Source organism: Alligator mississippiensis, chromosome 3, assembly GCF_030867095.1.
Source record: "Alligator mississippiensis isolate rAllMis1 chromosome 3, rAllMis1, whole genome shotgun sequence".
Classification (NCBI taxonomy): Eukaryota; Metazoa; Chordata; order Crocodylia; family Alligatoridae; genus Alligator; species Alligator mississippiensis.
This window is the reverse complement of record NC_081826.1, coordinates 210,797,742-210,810,697: the sequence shown is the minus strand read 5'-3', so window position 1 is coordinate 210,810,697 and position 12,956 is coordinate 210,797,742. Positions and strand designations below refer to the sequence as shown.

Here is a 12,956-nt window from a genome sequence, read left to right as displayed (position 1 = left end):
AAGTCTGGGATATAAAGAAAAAAGTTTTCTAAAATGACTATGGTACTTAATAATTTAAAATACTGTAAATCTGTAAGACTGTTGGCAATAAAGACTCTTACGAAAGCTCTTTTTCCTTAGGTGGTTTCTTTTGCATTTCTTCTGCAGTCCTGAATAAAAATAAAGACTCCAGTTCATGAAATAACACTAGACAAATGTGTGTTTGTTTTGCATGTGAAGCAAGGATTTTTGTGAATGATACCTTTTTTATTGGACCAATTGAATGACTGGGATGGATTTAGACAAGCTTTTGAATGCAATGAATTTTTCTTCATGTTTGATGAAAAGAACAGGCACAGACCTGATGAAGAATGCAGTATATTCAAAAGCTTGTCTAAGTCTATCCCAACCATATAGTTGGTCTGCTAAAAAATATCACTCACAAAAATTCTTGCCTCATATTTCCTGGACCACCACAGGTACAATGTCATCTCAACACTATCAAAACATATTTGTTTTGTAGCTTTTTCTCTGTATAAGACAAATCATTTACAGTTCAAGAGACTGATTTTGATCTACTTGTGGCCTAATGGATAACCTAGTTCTTTGATCTTCATTCTAAAACATTCTCATATATTTCAGGGATGGCACTGGGAAGGGGAAGGGGGATGGAGTTCTAGCCAAACACTTGTTCCAGTTTCAAGGCTGGAGTATCCTCCCATGCATATGTACTCTCCATCACTGCCAATCTTTTGGCTTTCTCTGCACCCAGTCCATACTGTTTGCACCCCCATGATGTCTTCTGTAGTCCTGCTTCCCCTTCTACAGTAGTTCTGTAATGGGCAGTGTCCTCAATGTCCATGAGGGGTGGAGCTGGTTTTGTGAATTTGTGTGTCACGGCTTCATGTATCAATTGTTCATCCAGAGCGCAGAAACATAGGAAACAACTCTAAAATGAGTGTTGGGCTATGCTGCTAGAAAGAACTTCAGTAGCAAGCTTGCTCTGCCTTTGAATCCATTGTCAGAAGGAAAGAGAGAGTTTGGGGTAAGGGACAGAGCTGCAGAACCATGAGGCTCCAAACAGTTGCTTGTACCTTGGGCCAACTGCAACAGCATTCAAGAGTAGGACCTGCATCCTAAAAGTCATGTTTATGGACATGTGTTTGGGCCTTGGTTAATACAGATTTTTCTTTTTATTACAATCTTGGTATGGGAAACATAAATAACATCTTTAAGTTGAGGCATAGGATAGGTTCAGCCATGTTTGCCCCAAAGCTAAGGGAACTTGTGCTGTTGAAGACCTTCACATCTACGACACCTGGAACTCCAACCTTTTGGAAGGACTGATCATTTAATCAAAGCAAACATTTAGAAGAACAGAGAACACCGGAATTTTAGCAAGTATTTTTCAAAGACTCTTGTTTCAGGAAAGCTCTCCAGGCTGAAAAGTATATCGAAATATCACTCTGAAGTCTAAAGAATGAAACCACAGCACCACTATGTAAGTAGTTCCATTTACAGCACAAATACAGATGTGAATCAGACATTTTGACTCAATTCGTATCCACAGCTCATCTCCCATATCATGACACATGTTTTCTAGTTCAGCTTTGCTAGACTTTCTTTCCATATAGTGTCTAAATTACTATTTAGTGCTTGGGGCAGTCTCTATTTTGTGTAAGACACTTGATAGTTACTTGTATCATTCACAATTGTTGAAAATTCAGCTATTTCTCTTTACAAAAATCAAAGGGACACTCCTGACCTATTTACAAGTAGACTCTTGCCTTGAAAAAATAATCAAAATGTAAAACAGTATATTTAGAAAAGCTTTTTCCAGACCTTACATGATTTATACACTGTACATACTTGGAAATATTATTTTATGTAGATGCTTTACATGATTAAGATAAGAGAAAAAATAAGGACCATTTTTATAAGTTGTAAATAAAAAATCATATGCTTTTTCCCCCTTAGTTTGAGAAATTAAAGTTGGGATTTTTTAAAGGGGCCTATGGAAGTTAGGTGCTTGCAAGATAATGAGCATTAGACTTGGAACAGCTAACACACTTAGGCTCCTTTGAGAATCTGAGCCTGAAAAGTACAATTCACAAAACAATCATGAGCCAGCTTCTCAGCCTGTGAATAAATCTCCCATGCTAAATTGCTTTCAGTAGATTTATGCCAACTCATACCATAATATTAAGCAAATGTTGAACACAGTAAGCCATGCTGCCCCATCTGATGGAGAATACACTTGAAGAGAGTAAGGATGGTAGAGAAACCCTCCGCAAAGCTGTGCCCTGAAGTCTCCTGTAGAATTCTTCATTGAAGGGGATATGGGATACCAAGGAGTGTGGACAAAGCAAGGCTTTCCAAATCCAGAGGATTTCAGAACAGTAATTCCAGATACAGAAGAAGGAATAATTGTGCATGGATTGCTTTCCTTCTGTGTGGTCTTGCTATTTTGTATTTTCCATCTTGTAACATGATTCTGCAGGAACAGTGTTACATTGGCTGGACCTGTCCCCAGAAAGACCTAATAAAGCTCCATGTTGTAGTAGCTCCTGATGAAATTCCACAAGTTCTGTGAGGATCTTGTTGTCTACTGTCATTTGAAATTATGTCGTCTTAGCTTTGCAGTGGGAGAATGTTAGTTCATGTAGTGCATTTACAAGGTATACATACTTACACAGGTTTCACGTATTTTTAAACACTGCAAATAGTAAAGACATAGTACAAGAACATACACTTGCTATATGTGTCCTATTGAGTCACATTTTAATTACTTTAAATAACAAACCTACTTAATGCTAATGGTTATTTACCACTATTTGCTTTAAATTTAGTTACGGGGCAAGAGTTGTGCCTGTTGCATTTAAAGTTGAGGACTTGTGGTAATGGTTGTAAGACAAACTACTCAGTTAATACTGCATATTTAGCTTGTCCTTTCAGATCAGATTTCTTCATACATTTTCAAACATACTATTTGAAATGCATCTACATATTTGTATAATCTGTTATATTACATTATATAGTATAATATTATGTGTAGTATAATGTAAACTTTTGCTATAAAATGACTATTTAAGAAAGGAATGTACAAATATACAGTTATTTATACTACATATATGTAAGACCATTAAAATAAACAGCAAGATACATGTACAGAATTATAACACACATTGGATAATGTAATTAATCTGTGTCCAATTTAACAATAAGCAGGGTCATTTTTTCATTGCCCACAGTGCTTAATGAATGTTGATGTTTCGTACAGGTGAGCTAAATGCATTGTAAAGTTAGACTGTGCCAAACACATCCATACAATATATGCCATCTTTACACATACAAGGACTTTACACATACAAGGGCTCTGGCTACTATATAGAGTTTTCCTGAGTCAGATCTTTTACCGAATTAATATCCAAAACAAGCTGATTTGTATGATAAATAGGTACTCAAAGTTAAATAAGTGGTTAGTGTTTTTCCCTATGATTTAAGTGCTTGAAAATTGATAAACTCTGTAATTTCATCCAAACAGCTGTAGATGAGTATTTGACTTGCAAAGTCTTTTATTTGCAAAACTTTCCATTGTGAAAAGAAGATTCAGTTTTTTCATTAATACATGGGGGAACATTAATCTGTGGAAAATCCTCCTTTGGCTTCTGGGTATTGCTACTGCTAGACTTACTCCGACTTTGATCAGGGGTGTGCTGAATAGGTAAAGATCTAGCCACGTTGCTCTTCACTAGACAGCCACAAACAAGACGGAAGAAAGCCCGGCGCATTTCTTTACTGGCCAAAGTGTAGATGATAGGATTCATTGCAGAATTGAGGACAGCCAAGACAATAAACCAGTCAGCTGCATACAAAATGGCACACTGTTTTACTTTGCAGGCGACATCTATGAGCAAGAGAATGAATAATGGAGACCAACAGGCAATGAAAACGCCGACTACAATCACAACTGTTCTAAGCAGAGCCATAGATCTCTCTGAGTTATTATGATTAGTGACATTACGGCTACTGGATTTTACCAGTATGTAAATACGTGCATAAAGAATAACAATAGCCACCAAAATGGCTATAAAGATACTTATGCAAAAGGCAACGTATTTCTTAGAATACAGAGGCAAAATTGTTGAGCAATCTGGCAAATTGTCAATACAGTTCCAGCCAAGAATTGGTAAGGCACCCAGGGAAACTGAGATAAGCCAACAAGTTCCAATAAGAAGAAACACCCTGTACTTTTTATTTGCATCGTAAGGCCTCATTTTAATCATAGTCAGATGTCTCTCAATGGCTATGGCTAATAAGCTCAAAGTAGAAGCTCCGAGGGCAACAAACATACTGCCTTCCCTAATGAACCAGATTGTGCTGGACAAACTCAGAGTTTTCTTGCCAGACATAAGAATATTTACTTTGTAAACAATTCCAGCGAGGAGATCACAGAGCGCTAGATTGCCAATAAAAAAGTACATCCGATTATGAAATTTGTTATTTTTCCATATGGCAATTAACACCATCAAGTTCTCCAAGACTATGAAGCTACATATGATCAGAAATGCCACAGTTGTAAAGTCTATGCTATCTGTTGCCTTTTCTCGGAGAGTAAGTTTTCCTGTGTAGTTGTAGTGTAGCACGATCAGAAAGTCAGTTCCATCATTCCCTGGAAGGTTGGATGCAGCAGCAGGTGGCGTAGTTGCTGTTGCCATAATTGTTAGTTGGTTTTGTTTTTTTCAAATCACAAATGTTCACTTCCAATTTCTTTCCACAAGAGGGAGATCAAGTCATGCTTCCTAAAGCACTTCTGTGAGTGATCTGAGGATGACCCAAGCTTCAGCAATTGGTGCATATCAGTATTCTGTAGTGGCATTGAAATCCAGCTCCTGAAAACAAAAGAAAGGCGATATAAATCACTGGCATTATCCTCATGGTTTTTATATGAAATATATTCCATCTACTGCAATAATATACTCCAAGTTTGCAAGTATTTAAGGGAACATTAAATATAACTGGGTACTTGAGTTTGGATTTGCAGTGGATTTAGTAGGTACCCGAGTGCCAGCTCTCCACTACTTAAGACTTCAGTCATATACTTTATTTGATTATAATTCTACAGGTCACAGTACAGAGTATTGGACCGTACTATGGTCTCTGCCTCACTGAAGGAGCACAGATGGACATAGCACAAGTTTAAAGTGATGATGAACACAGAAAATCCAAAAATTATATTAAGACACCTTGTTTTAGGGTGCAGGTATTAGGAGGAGATAAATGTGTGGAAATGTTATGTGCTCTGCTAAACAAACAAAAAAACAGACCTGCTTTTTAAAAGTTTGCTTGGGACAATGTTTTGGCCCTGAGAGTCCCATATCAGCAAAGACAGAAACACGGCATATAACTAGTTTTGCTAAAATGCACAAGCTTGTGATATTACTCTAACATTTAAATTACAAATGCTTACAATAACATTCATAGCACTGAAGTTTTCAGATTTACATTACTTTTGCTTTCATTATACATGAAAGAGGTTTCCACATTTAATATTGTATTAATATTTTTAAAAAACAGCTTTGATTAGCCTTCTGGTTTTTTTACTTTGCATCTTCACTATTTTTTTCCATGGACTTTGATGTAATATAAATTCAGAACAGATTCTGCTAGGTCTCATTTTTTCAACTATGGCATAAAAAATCTGCAAGTGAACTTTATGCCTGTGGGGAAATAGTATGAAGTAAGGTTAGTACTTGTAGTTTTGCAAGGAGTTTTAGAATTTAGATACTGAATAGTCAGGCTGGCACATAAGCCTCAAAAATATTTATTAGAGATGAGTAAATAATTAACTTTTTGGTTCAGCTAAGAAAAGTAGAATGGTTTGATCCAAAATAATTGGAACATTTTCTTTTTCTCTTGCCAGAATAAATAAAGAAAATGTTTTGCATTGAATGAAACTTTTTATTTGACCCAAAATGAAACTTCTGGTTTGTGGTCACTGATAAGAAAAGCAAAGGAAAGGCTGGAATCACAACTTGCTGAAGGTAACCCTTTCCCTCCACCTTAATTCAATAGCTTGGTGGTTATCGAAATCATGCAGCATGTTGAAGACTTAAGTCAAATTTATTTTTCTGGCTGAGGAGATTTGAACTCAGTTTTTCCACCTCCCTGCCACTGATTATTTAGGGATGATGGGATGGAAGCTTTATTGTTGGTCAGGATGGGAGTTTTATTGCTAAAGTTGTTCCACATTGCATAAATAATTAAATGTGCATCAGAGCAGGGGCTGAAGTGTAGGTATCCCACTGTACACGGGAATATCCAAATCACCAGGCTAGAGAGTCATTCTCTCTCTGACTCCATTAATAGTTATTTACTCTATACAGAGGAGTAACAAGTCAGCTGACACCCAAGGCAGCTGGGCTGCATGGAGGCAGCAGTGACTTCCAGTGTGATTATATGGTTATGGTAGCAGCTGCTTTTTTTCCATGCCTCTCAGGTTGGTACCTAAGCCTGCTGGCCTGGTCTCCCCACCTTAGTTACACTAATGATTTTATACAAAGTGGAACACCTCCAACAAGAGGGAGTGAGGAAGACCTAGTCCAAAGTACCCCAAAGGTTGTAGGTAGCACCCTTCTATGGGAGGTGGGACAACCTGATTCCAGAGGCCCTGCTCTAATGAAAGTTCAATTTTTTTTTTTTTTTTTTTTACAAAGTGGTGCAGTATCAATAGAAGAAACTGAGAGACCCAATCTCCACCTACCCCCGGATGTCCTACAGTCCTACGATTAGAACACTCTCCTGGGACATGAGACCTGTGGTTTCAAATACTTTCAAGCACTGGGACTTGAAACAACATCTATACCTCGTGTGAACATTTTGAGACCCACTGGGCATGTCTACATGTGCATTTACTGTGCATTAAATTTACTGTACAGTAACTTACTGCACAGTAAGTGGGTTTAGGCTGGCATCTACATGTGCAGATGTTAAAGCTCAGTAATGTTGTATGTGGACTAACTTGGGACTAAAGTTAGTCCCAAATCAGTCCACATACATAGTGTTACTGTTCAGTAAGGTGTCTATGTGTGTGGTACTGTGCAGTAATTAATCGGGCATAAATTTGAGACCTGCATGATGCAGGTATCAAATTTACACCCAAGTTGGCATAAGTTGCCATATTAACTGCACAGTATGACCATGCACGTGTAGATGCTGCCTGTACTGTCCAGTAAATTTTGCTTACTGTGCAGTAATTTTGGTTACTGCTTAGTAAGTGTGCATGTGTATACATGCCCATGGAATCACTGGATAAAGGGTATGGGAGTCAGGCAGGGGTGGGCACAACCATCCACCTCAACCTTCCTCCTAGCCCCTCACTTTTCTAGTCAAAACTATTTGACAAATTGGTTAAATTCATGAACAAATCTGTGACAATCAGCACTGCATTCTTTGGCAAATTTACTATTACTAAGACAGCTTCATGCAGTTCTCACATTTAGGCACTTAAATTATCTACATTGTGCATTATAAGCATACCCCTACAAATATTTTTGGAAATGCACTTTTAGTTGCAATAGTGGTGGGTACTATATTAGTTAGCTATATTATTCAGTAAACACCACTGCAACTTGGGGATTTGTCATTTTTTCATTAAAGATAAAAGCAAATCATTTTGACCTGAGATTGTCAATAGTTTCTTCTGAAGTTCCCAAAAGTTATAATTTTTAAACAGAACAACTTTATCCTAAGCAGTTCACTACAACTGTAATTCACATTGTGTAGCACTGAAACTATCTGAATTGTTCATTCTCAGTGTTCTCTGTCATACAATACATACTTACAGATGACCACAGAAGATACTATTTATCAACAATGCCCCTCGCTTAATGATTAAAATGAGTAGATGATGGATGTATAATAGAATCCTACTTAGTGCTTCAGTAACTTAAGAATGCTCAACACAACAAAATAAATACCTTAATAATAACTACCTTGTGGACAGAACTATCACGTTATGTAGTATTATGTGGCATTTACTATTAAAGACAAGGAAGCTCTGCAAATTTCCACCATCTAAAGGTAAGGACTACTCAATCAGCAGAAAATACATAGGAGATCTTCCATTGTTAACTACCTTTTATATGTTAAAATATAATTAAATATATTTTAATATAATTAAAAGATATGATCACAATAAAAGTCTATTTGGACAGTCTATTGGATAGGCAGTACACCGAGCATAGTTTTAAAAGCATCCTTCAACAAGACAGATGGCACCAAAATGCTCTACACATAGAGTTATTTAACAGGACTCACAGAATATGAATCTTACTAACAAACTTTTAATGTTCATATTTATAATAATGTAATAAATATTTTAGGAAAATGCTTGAAAAGTATCACATTTTCACATCAACATTCCAAAGGATTTTTTTTACCACACTTTAACATTGACTTTAAGCAAAGCTCTCCATTCTTGAGAACCAATGGAACAATACAGTCTGTTAGCTTAGTTAATTCAGTTGCCTGAATACTATCTTAATTAGACACTGTTACCATCCCAGAGCATTTTATGGGACATCTTTTTGTCGGTGCTGCCCTCTAGCTTCAAATTTATTCTACAAAAATCTCTTAAGCCCAATTAGATACTTTATTTACAAACTATAAACCTGATCCTGGAATCTTAAAAGGATCAAAAATGGTGAGGGAGGGGAAGCAGGCAGACAAATATGGTTGTACTCTACCTTCTCCAAAACTTTTGTGCTCCTGGAAGCCAACTGGTCCCCACCAAAGCAAATCAGAGCAGACTTATTGTTACTTTTCCTGGCACCAGTGGTAATCAAGTTAGACAGGGAACACCAAGACACAGCCATGTTCTGGTCATGCATCCTCCTCTGACCTTCATGCTTTCAATGCTGAGAACTGAAGAAGTGGCATAGCACTACATAATGTGGCTGTGTGAGCCTCCTCCTTCAGCCAGACCTTTCATGCTCATATCCCTTAAGCTGAGAATAGAGAGAGCAGTGTAGTGCTAACATAACAATGCTACCCGACTGCTACTCTTTGTGGCCTCAGTACAATTCTGTAATGGTTCAATGGACTGCATAGAGGTCAAAGATCTGAATCTAATACTGTCAGATTCAAGACTGCTGGGTTCAATATGGACAGGAGCGGGTCTGTTGTGTATCATGTCTGTCCTGCAAGGTGTTAATTAAGATTCCCACTGAGTGATGATGGGCCCTAACATCTCAGAAGAGATATTCGGTACTTGTAGAACTGAGGCCTAAGAAATATTCATCCCTCCTACTTCTGTCCATATAAGGGCACACTGCATTACACAATTATATTTGTAACACAGTTATTAACACTGGAACCCACCTTTTCCTATATTCCAAGTAGCAACAAAAAACTTGAAAAAGGAGTCTGAAGAAACACTCCCTACATTCCAAGTCTCCTTCCTCTCCATATGTAGCCATTTACTTTACCCACAAATGACAATTTTAAGAAGGGAGAATGAAAAGGGATGAATATGTATACAGAGCCAAACTTTTCTCTATTTACTTTTTTAAAGAATCTTTTCCAGATGATGAGAAAATATGTGTAATTTGTCAGGCACACCCTGGTAGTGTTCAATTTAAGAGCAAAAAAAGGTTTGTCAGATCATAAGTAAATGTTAATCCACACCCTCTGTCTAGAATTGAATGGCTTTAGCTACAAACCATGTTCAGACAACAAACATCTGCTGAAGAACAATGTCTTGGATTGCTCAAATAAACTTAAAAAAAATATAGTTACAACAAATGTAAAATGAATGTGCTGGCATTTATTGAAGGAAAAGCCTTCAATAAATGGTTATTTTTCTTGGCCTCATGGCTTTTGGACAACATCACATTGCCTTTTGGAATTCTTCTGAATAGCACGTTCATATACGTCAGACAGGAGCTCTCAACTACTTTAACGCTGGCTTTAAAGAAGCCATGTTTATTTCTTTCTCTGCCCCACTGATTCCCCATGCCCTTCCTTCTCTCAGTTTCCAAATTTTCTTGCAGTAATCTCAACTTTCTCTTTGCATTAAAGGCCTCGTCAAAGCAAAGAGCTAAAGATATGGAAGAAAGTAACGTTAACAGTGCCATGATATAAAGTTTCCAAACTGAAAGTATCCTTCTAATTCAAAACATCTTTCATAACTTTACCTGTTTAACCAGCCTTCTGACAATTCAGTCAGCATGACACTGAGCCTGCATTATAAATACTAAAAACATTTCCTTTCCAACAGTTTTCTAGGTATTATGCCAACAAAAATAATATAAGAAAAGGGGAAGTGGTGCCAACAGATATTCTTTTCAGGTTACTGAATAGAAAGAATCTTGGAAATTAAATGAAGTATGGTATGCAGGGCAAAGAATAGATTATAAAAGATGAAGCACTTTTCAACTTGAATTGCATTTAAAATAAATGTCATAGGAGGAATACAACTTTTAAAAGAGCCTTTGGAACTCTACACATTCCTATGGCAGGTAAAAGCATCAGCAATGTCAATAAAAACAACTGCTGAGGAATAAAATGTGACAAGTAATAAAGAGGTGACATACATTCAGATATAATGATACAGTGATTTGCAGCAATGATTTATATCATTTGCAGCACAATTCTGTCTAGGTCAACACACTACCACCTGTAAATCGCAGATCCTATTTGTAAAGGATTCAAGATTGCATCATAGAGGGGGCATGACCTCAGAATTATTATCTAACCCTAACATCCAGAATTTGCTCACCAACTACATATCCCAACCAGCACCTCCTGCTGGCTGTTCAGGGCACGATCCCAACCAACTTCAATCATATTATCGGCATAAGGAAGCCAATTCCTCGGGTGGAGGTTGTCTACTTAAACACTTCCCTTCAAAAGCAAAACCAGGTCCTGGCCATTGATCAATATGGGAGTAGGTAAATGCTGGGATTAGAGAGTGGAAACAAGGATTTCTTAGGGTGAGATCTTTTCTTGGACCAATTATGGAGTTGGGATAGAGTTAGGCCAGGTTTGGAACGCAAGTCTTTCTTCATCAGGTCTCCTGGATGCCTCACATTTCAAAGCTGGTCTAACTTTATCCCAGCTCCCCAGCTGGGCCGATAAAAGACCTCACCCTAAGAAAGCCTGCCCTCTGGCCTCACTCATCGACTTCCGAGAAGAGGCTGGAGGAACTGGGCTTATTTAGTCTGGAGAGGAGAGGACTGAGGGGAAGTGGGGTGGAGGGGGATTTAATAGTAGCCTTCAACTACTGGAAGTGGGGTCCCAAAGAGGATGGAGCTGGACTGTTCTCAGCAGTGCCAGACGGCAGAACAAGGAGCAATGGTCTCAAGTTGCAGCAAGGGATGTTTAGGTTGGATACAAGGAAAAACTTTTTCACTAGCAGGGTGGTGAAGCACTGGAGGGGTTGCCTAGAGAGGGGGTGGCAGCTCCATCCTGGGAGGTTTTTAACACGCAGGCAACAAAGCCTTGGCTGCGATGATCTAGCTGGGGCTGGGGCTGCTTGGAGCAGGGGTTTTCGGGGCTGGAAGGGACCTTGCAGATCACGGGCTAGTGGGCAGGAAAGACTAGATGGCCGGGGCGGGTGACTGCACCACCTCTGTTCCGAACCGTCGGCTAGTAAAGAAGTATTTTCCCCCCTCATGTCTAGCCTGAAGCGATCTTCAATCCCTTGGACGAGACGTGCCCTCCGGAGGTCCCTTCAGCGCTGGTTTCTATGCTCCTACCAGGTCGCGGGAGGAGGCGCATTGTCCGCGGAGTTTGCCCGCCCGCCTTAACCGGGGGGCAGATGCACGGTGCCCTCCCACCGCTCCAGCTGAGGGCTGCGCCTTCCGCGGGGGACGGAGCAGCCGCGACGGGACCTGGGCACCGCCGGGCGCCCAGTGCCGCGTCTGAGCCCTCCGCAGCCCGTGCCCGGCCCCGCCAGCAGCCGCAGCCCCCGGGCCAGCGCCGAGCACATGCGGAGCCAAGGCGGCAGAGCCCTGCACGGATCAAGCCCCGTCCCCGCAGCTCGGGAGTGCCCCGCAGCGGCGCTGGCTAAACTTTTCCCGCCCGCCCACGCGCCCGCCGCGCAGCCCAGCTCCGGCTCAGCCCCTCACCTGGTGCCGCGGGCCCGGCCGGCGGGGCGCCCCGCGCTGTCCCGGCTCCGGCTGCAACGCCGACACGGCGAGCCCAGCTCCGCTGACCGTGTGTCTGCCCCGCGGCCGGCCAGCGCAGTGCCCGGGACTGCGCCCAGCCCGCCGGGGAGGAGCCACCGCCGCCTCCCGCCGCTTTGTTCCTCCCGGCCGTCTCCAGCCCCGCTGCCTCCTTCCCCGCCCCTCCCGCTTCTCGCCCCCCCTCGGGACCTGCCCCTTCGCTTCAGCCCCCCGCTGTGTCCCGCTCCCAGCCCGCAGCCCTGGGTCTTCCTTTCTCCCCGCTCCCTTCCCTTCAGCCCCACTGCTTCACCCCCGCCCCCGCTGTCCCGCCCGACCATCGCCCCGTTCTCCCTCACTCCTTTCTCCTTCTCACTCCCCTCATCCCCTCGTCCCTTCATCTCTCTCCCCTCTGTCCCCTGACCTCTTTACTCCCCTACCCCATGTCTCCATGGGGAGAGATGCTGCCTCCAGACCATCTCCCATCCTCCAAGTCCCCACTCCCTTCTCCTTCTCGTCTTCCCTTCATCTCCCTCACATTGTCTCCTGACCTCTTTACTCCCCTCCCCATGTCTCCATGGGGAGAGATGGCCTCTCCACACCATCTCCTGTCCTGCAACCCCCACTTCTTTCTCCTTCTCATCCCCCTCATCCCCTCTTCACTTCATCCCCCTCACCTCTGTCCCTTGACCTCTTTATTCCCCTTCCCCATGTCTCCATGAGGAGTGAGAGTCCCTCCAGACCATTTACCATCCTCCACTCTCTTCTCCTTCTCATTCCCCTCTTTACTTCATCTCCCTTAAGATGTCCCCT

The 12,956-nt window shown here is 41.1% G+C and overlaps 1 protein-coding gene across 2 annotated transcripts; it reads right to left on the bottom strand.

Moving 5' to 3' along the window:
* Positions 1–1,311: 1,311 nt before the first annotated feature.
* S1PR3 (sphingosine-1-phosphate receptor 3) lies at positions 1,312–12,277 on the bottom strand. 2 transcript variants are annotated; one of them, XM_014608766.3, is made up of 2 exons: positions 12,111–12,277; positions 1,312–4,871 (listed from the first exon to the last, which is right to left on the bottom strand). In XM_014608766.3, exon 2 carries the CDS (start codon positions 4,695–4,697, stop codon positions 3,555–3,557), a length of 1,143 nt encoding a protein of 380 aa, XP_014464252.1. In that variant the 5' UTR covers positions 4,698–4,871; positions 12,111–12,277; the 3' UTR covers positions 1,312–3,554. The 2 variants fall into 2 exon arrangements, with proteins under 2 accessions (XP_014464252.1, XP_014464251.1); XM_014608765.3 differs by lacking the exon at positions 12,111–12,277 and adding an exon at positions 8,727–11,001.
* Between the last annotated feature and the right edge of the window lie 679 nt (positions 12,278–12,956).

Bases quoted from the DNA above. Each gene is read 5' to 3' on its own strand.
- S1PR3 (XM_014608766.3), bottom strand. From the start codon at position 4,697: ATGGCAACAGCAACTACGCCACCTGCTGCTGCATCCAACCTTCCAGGG.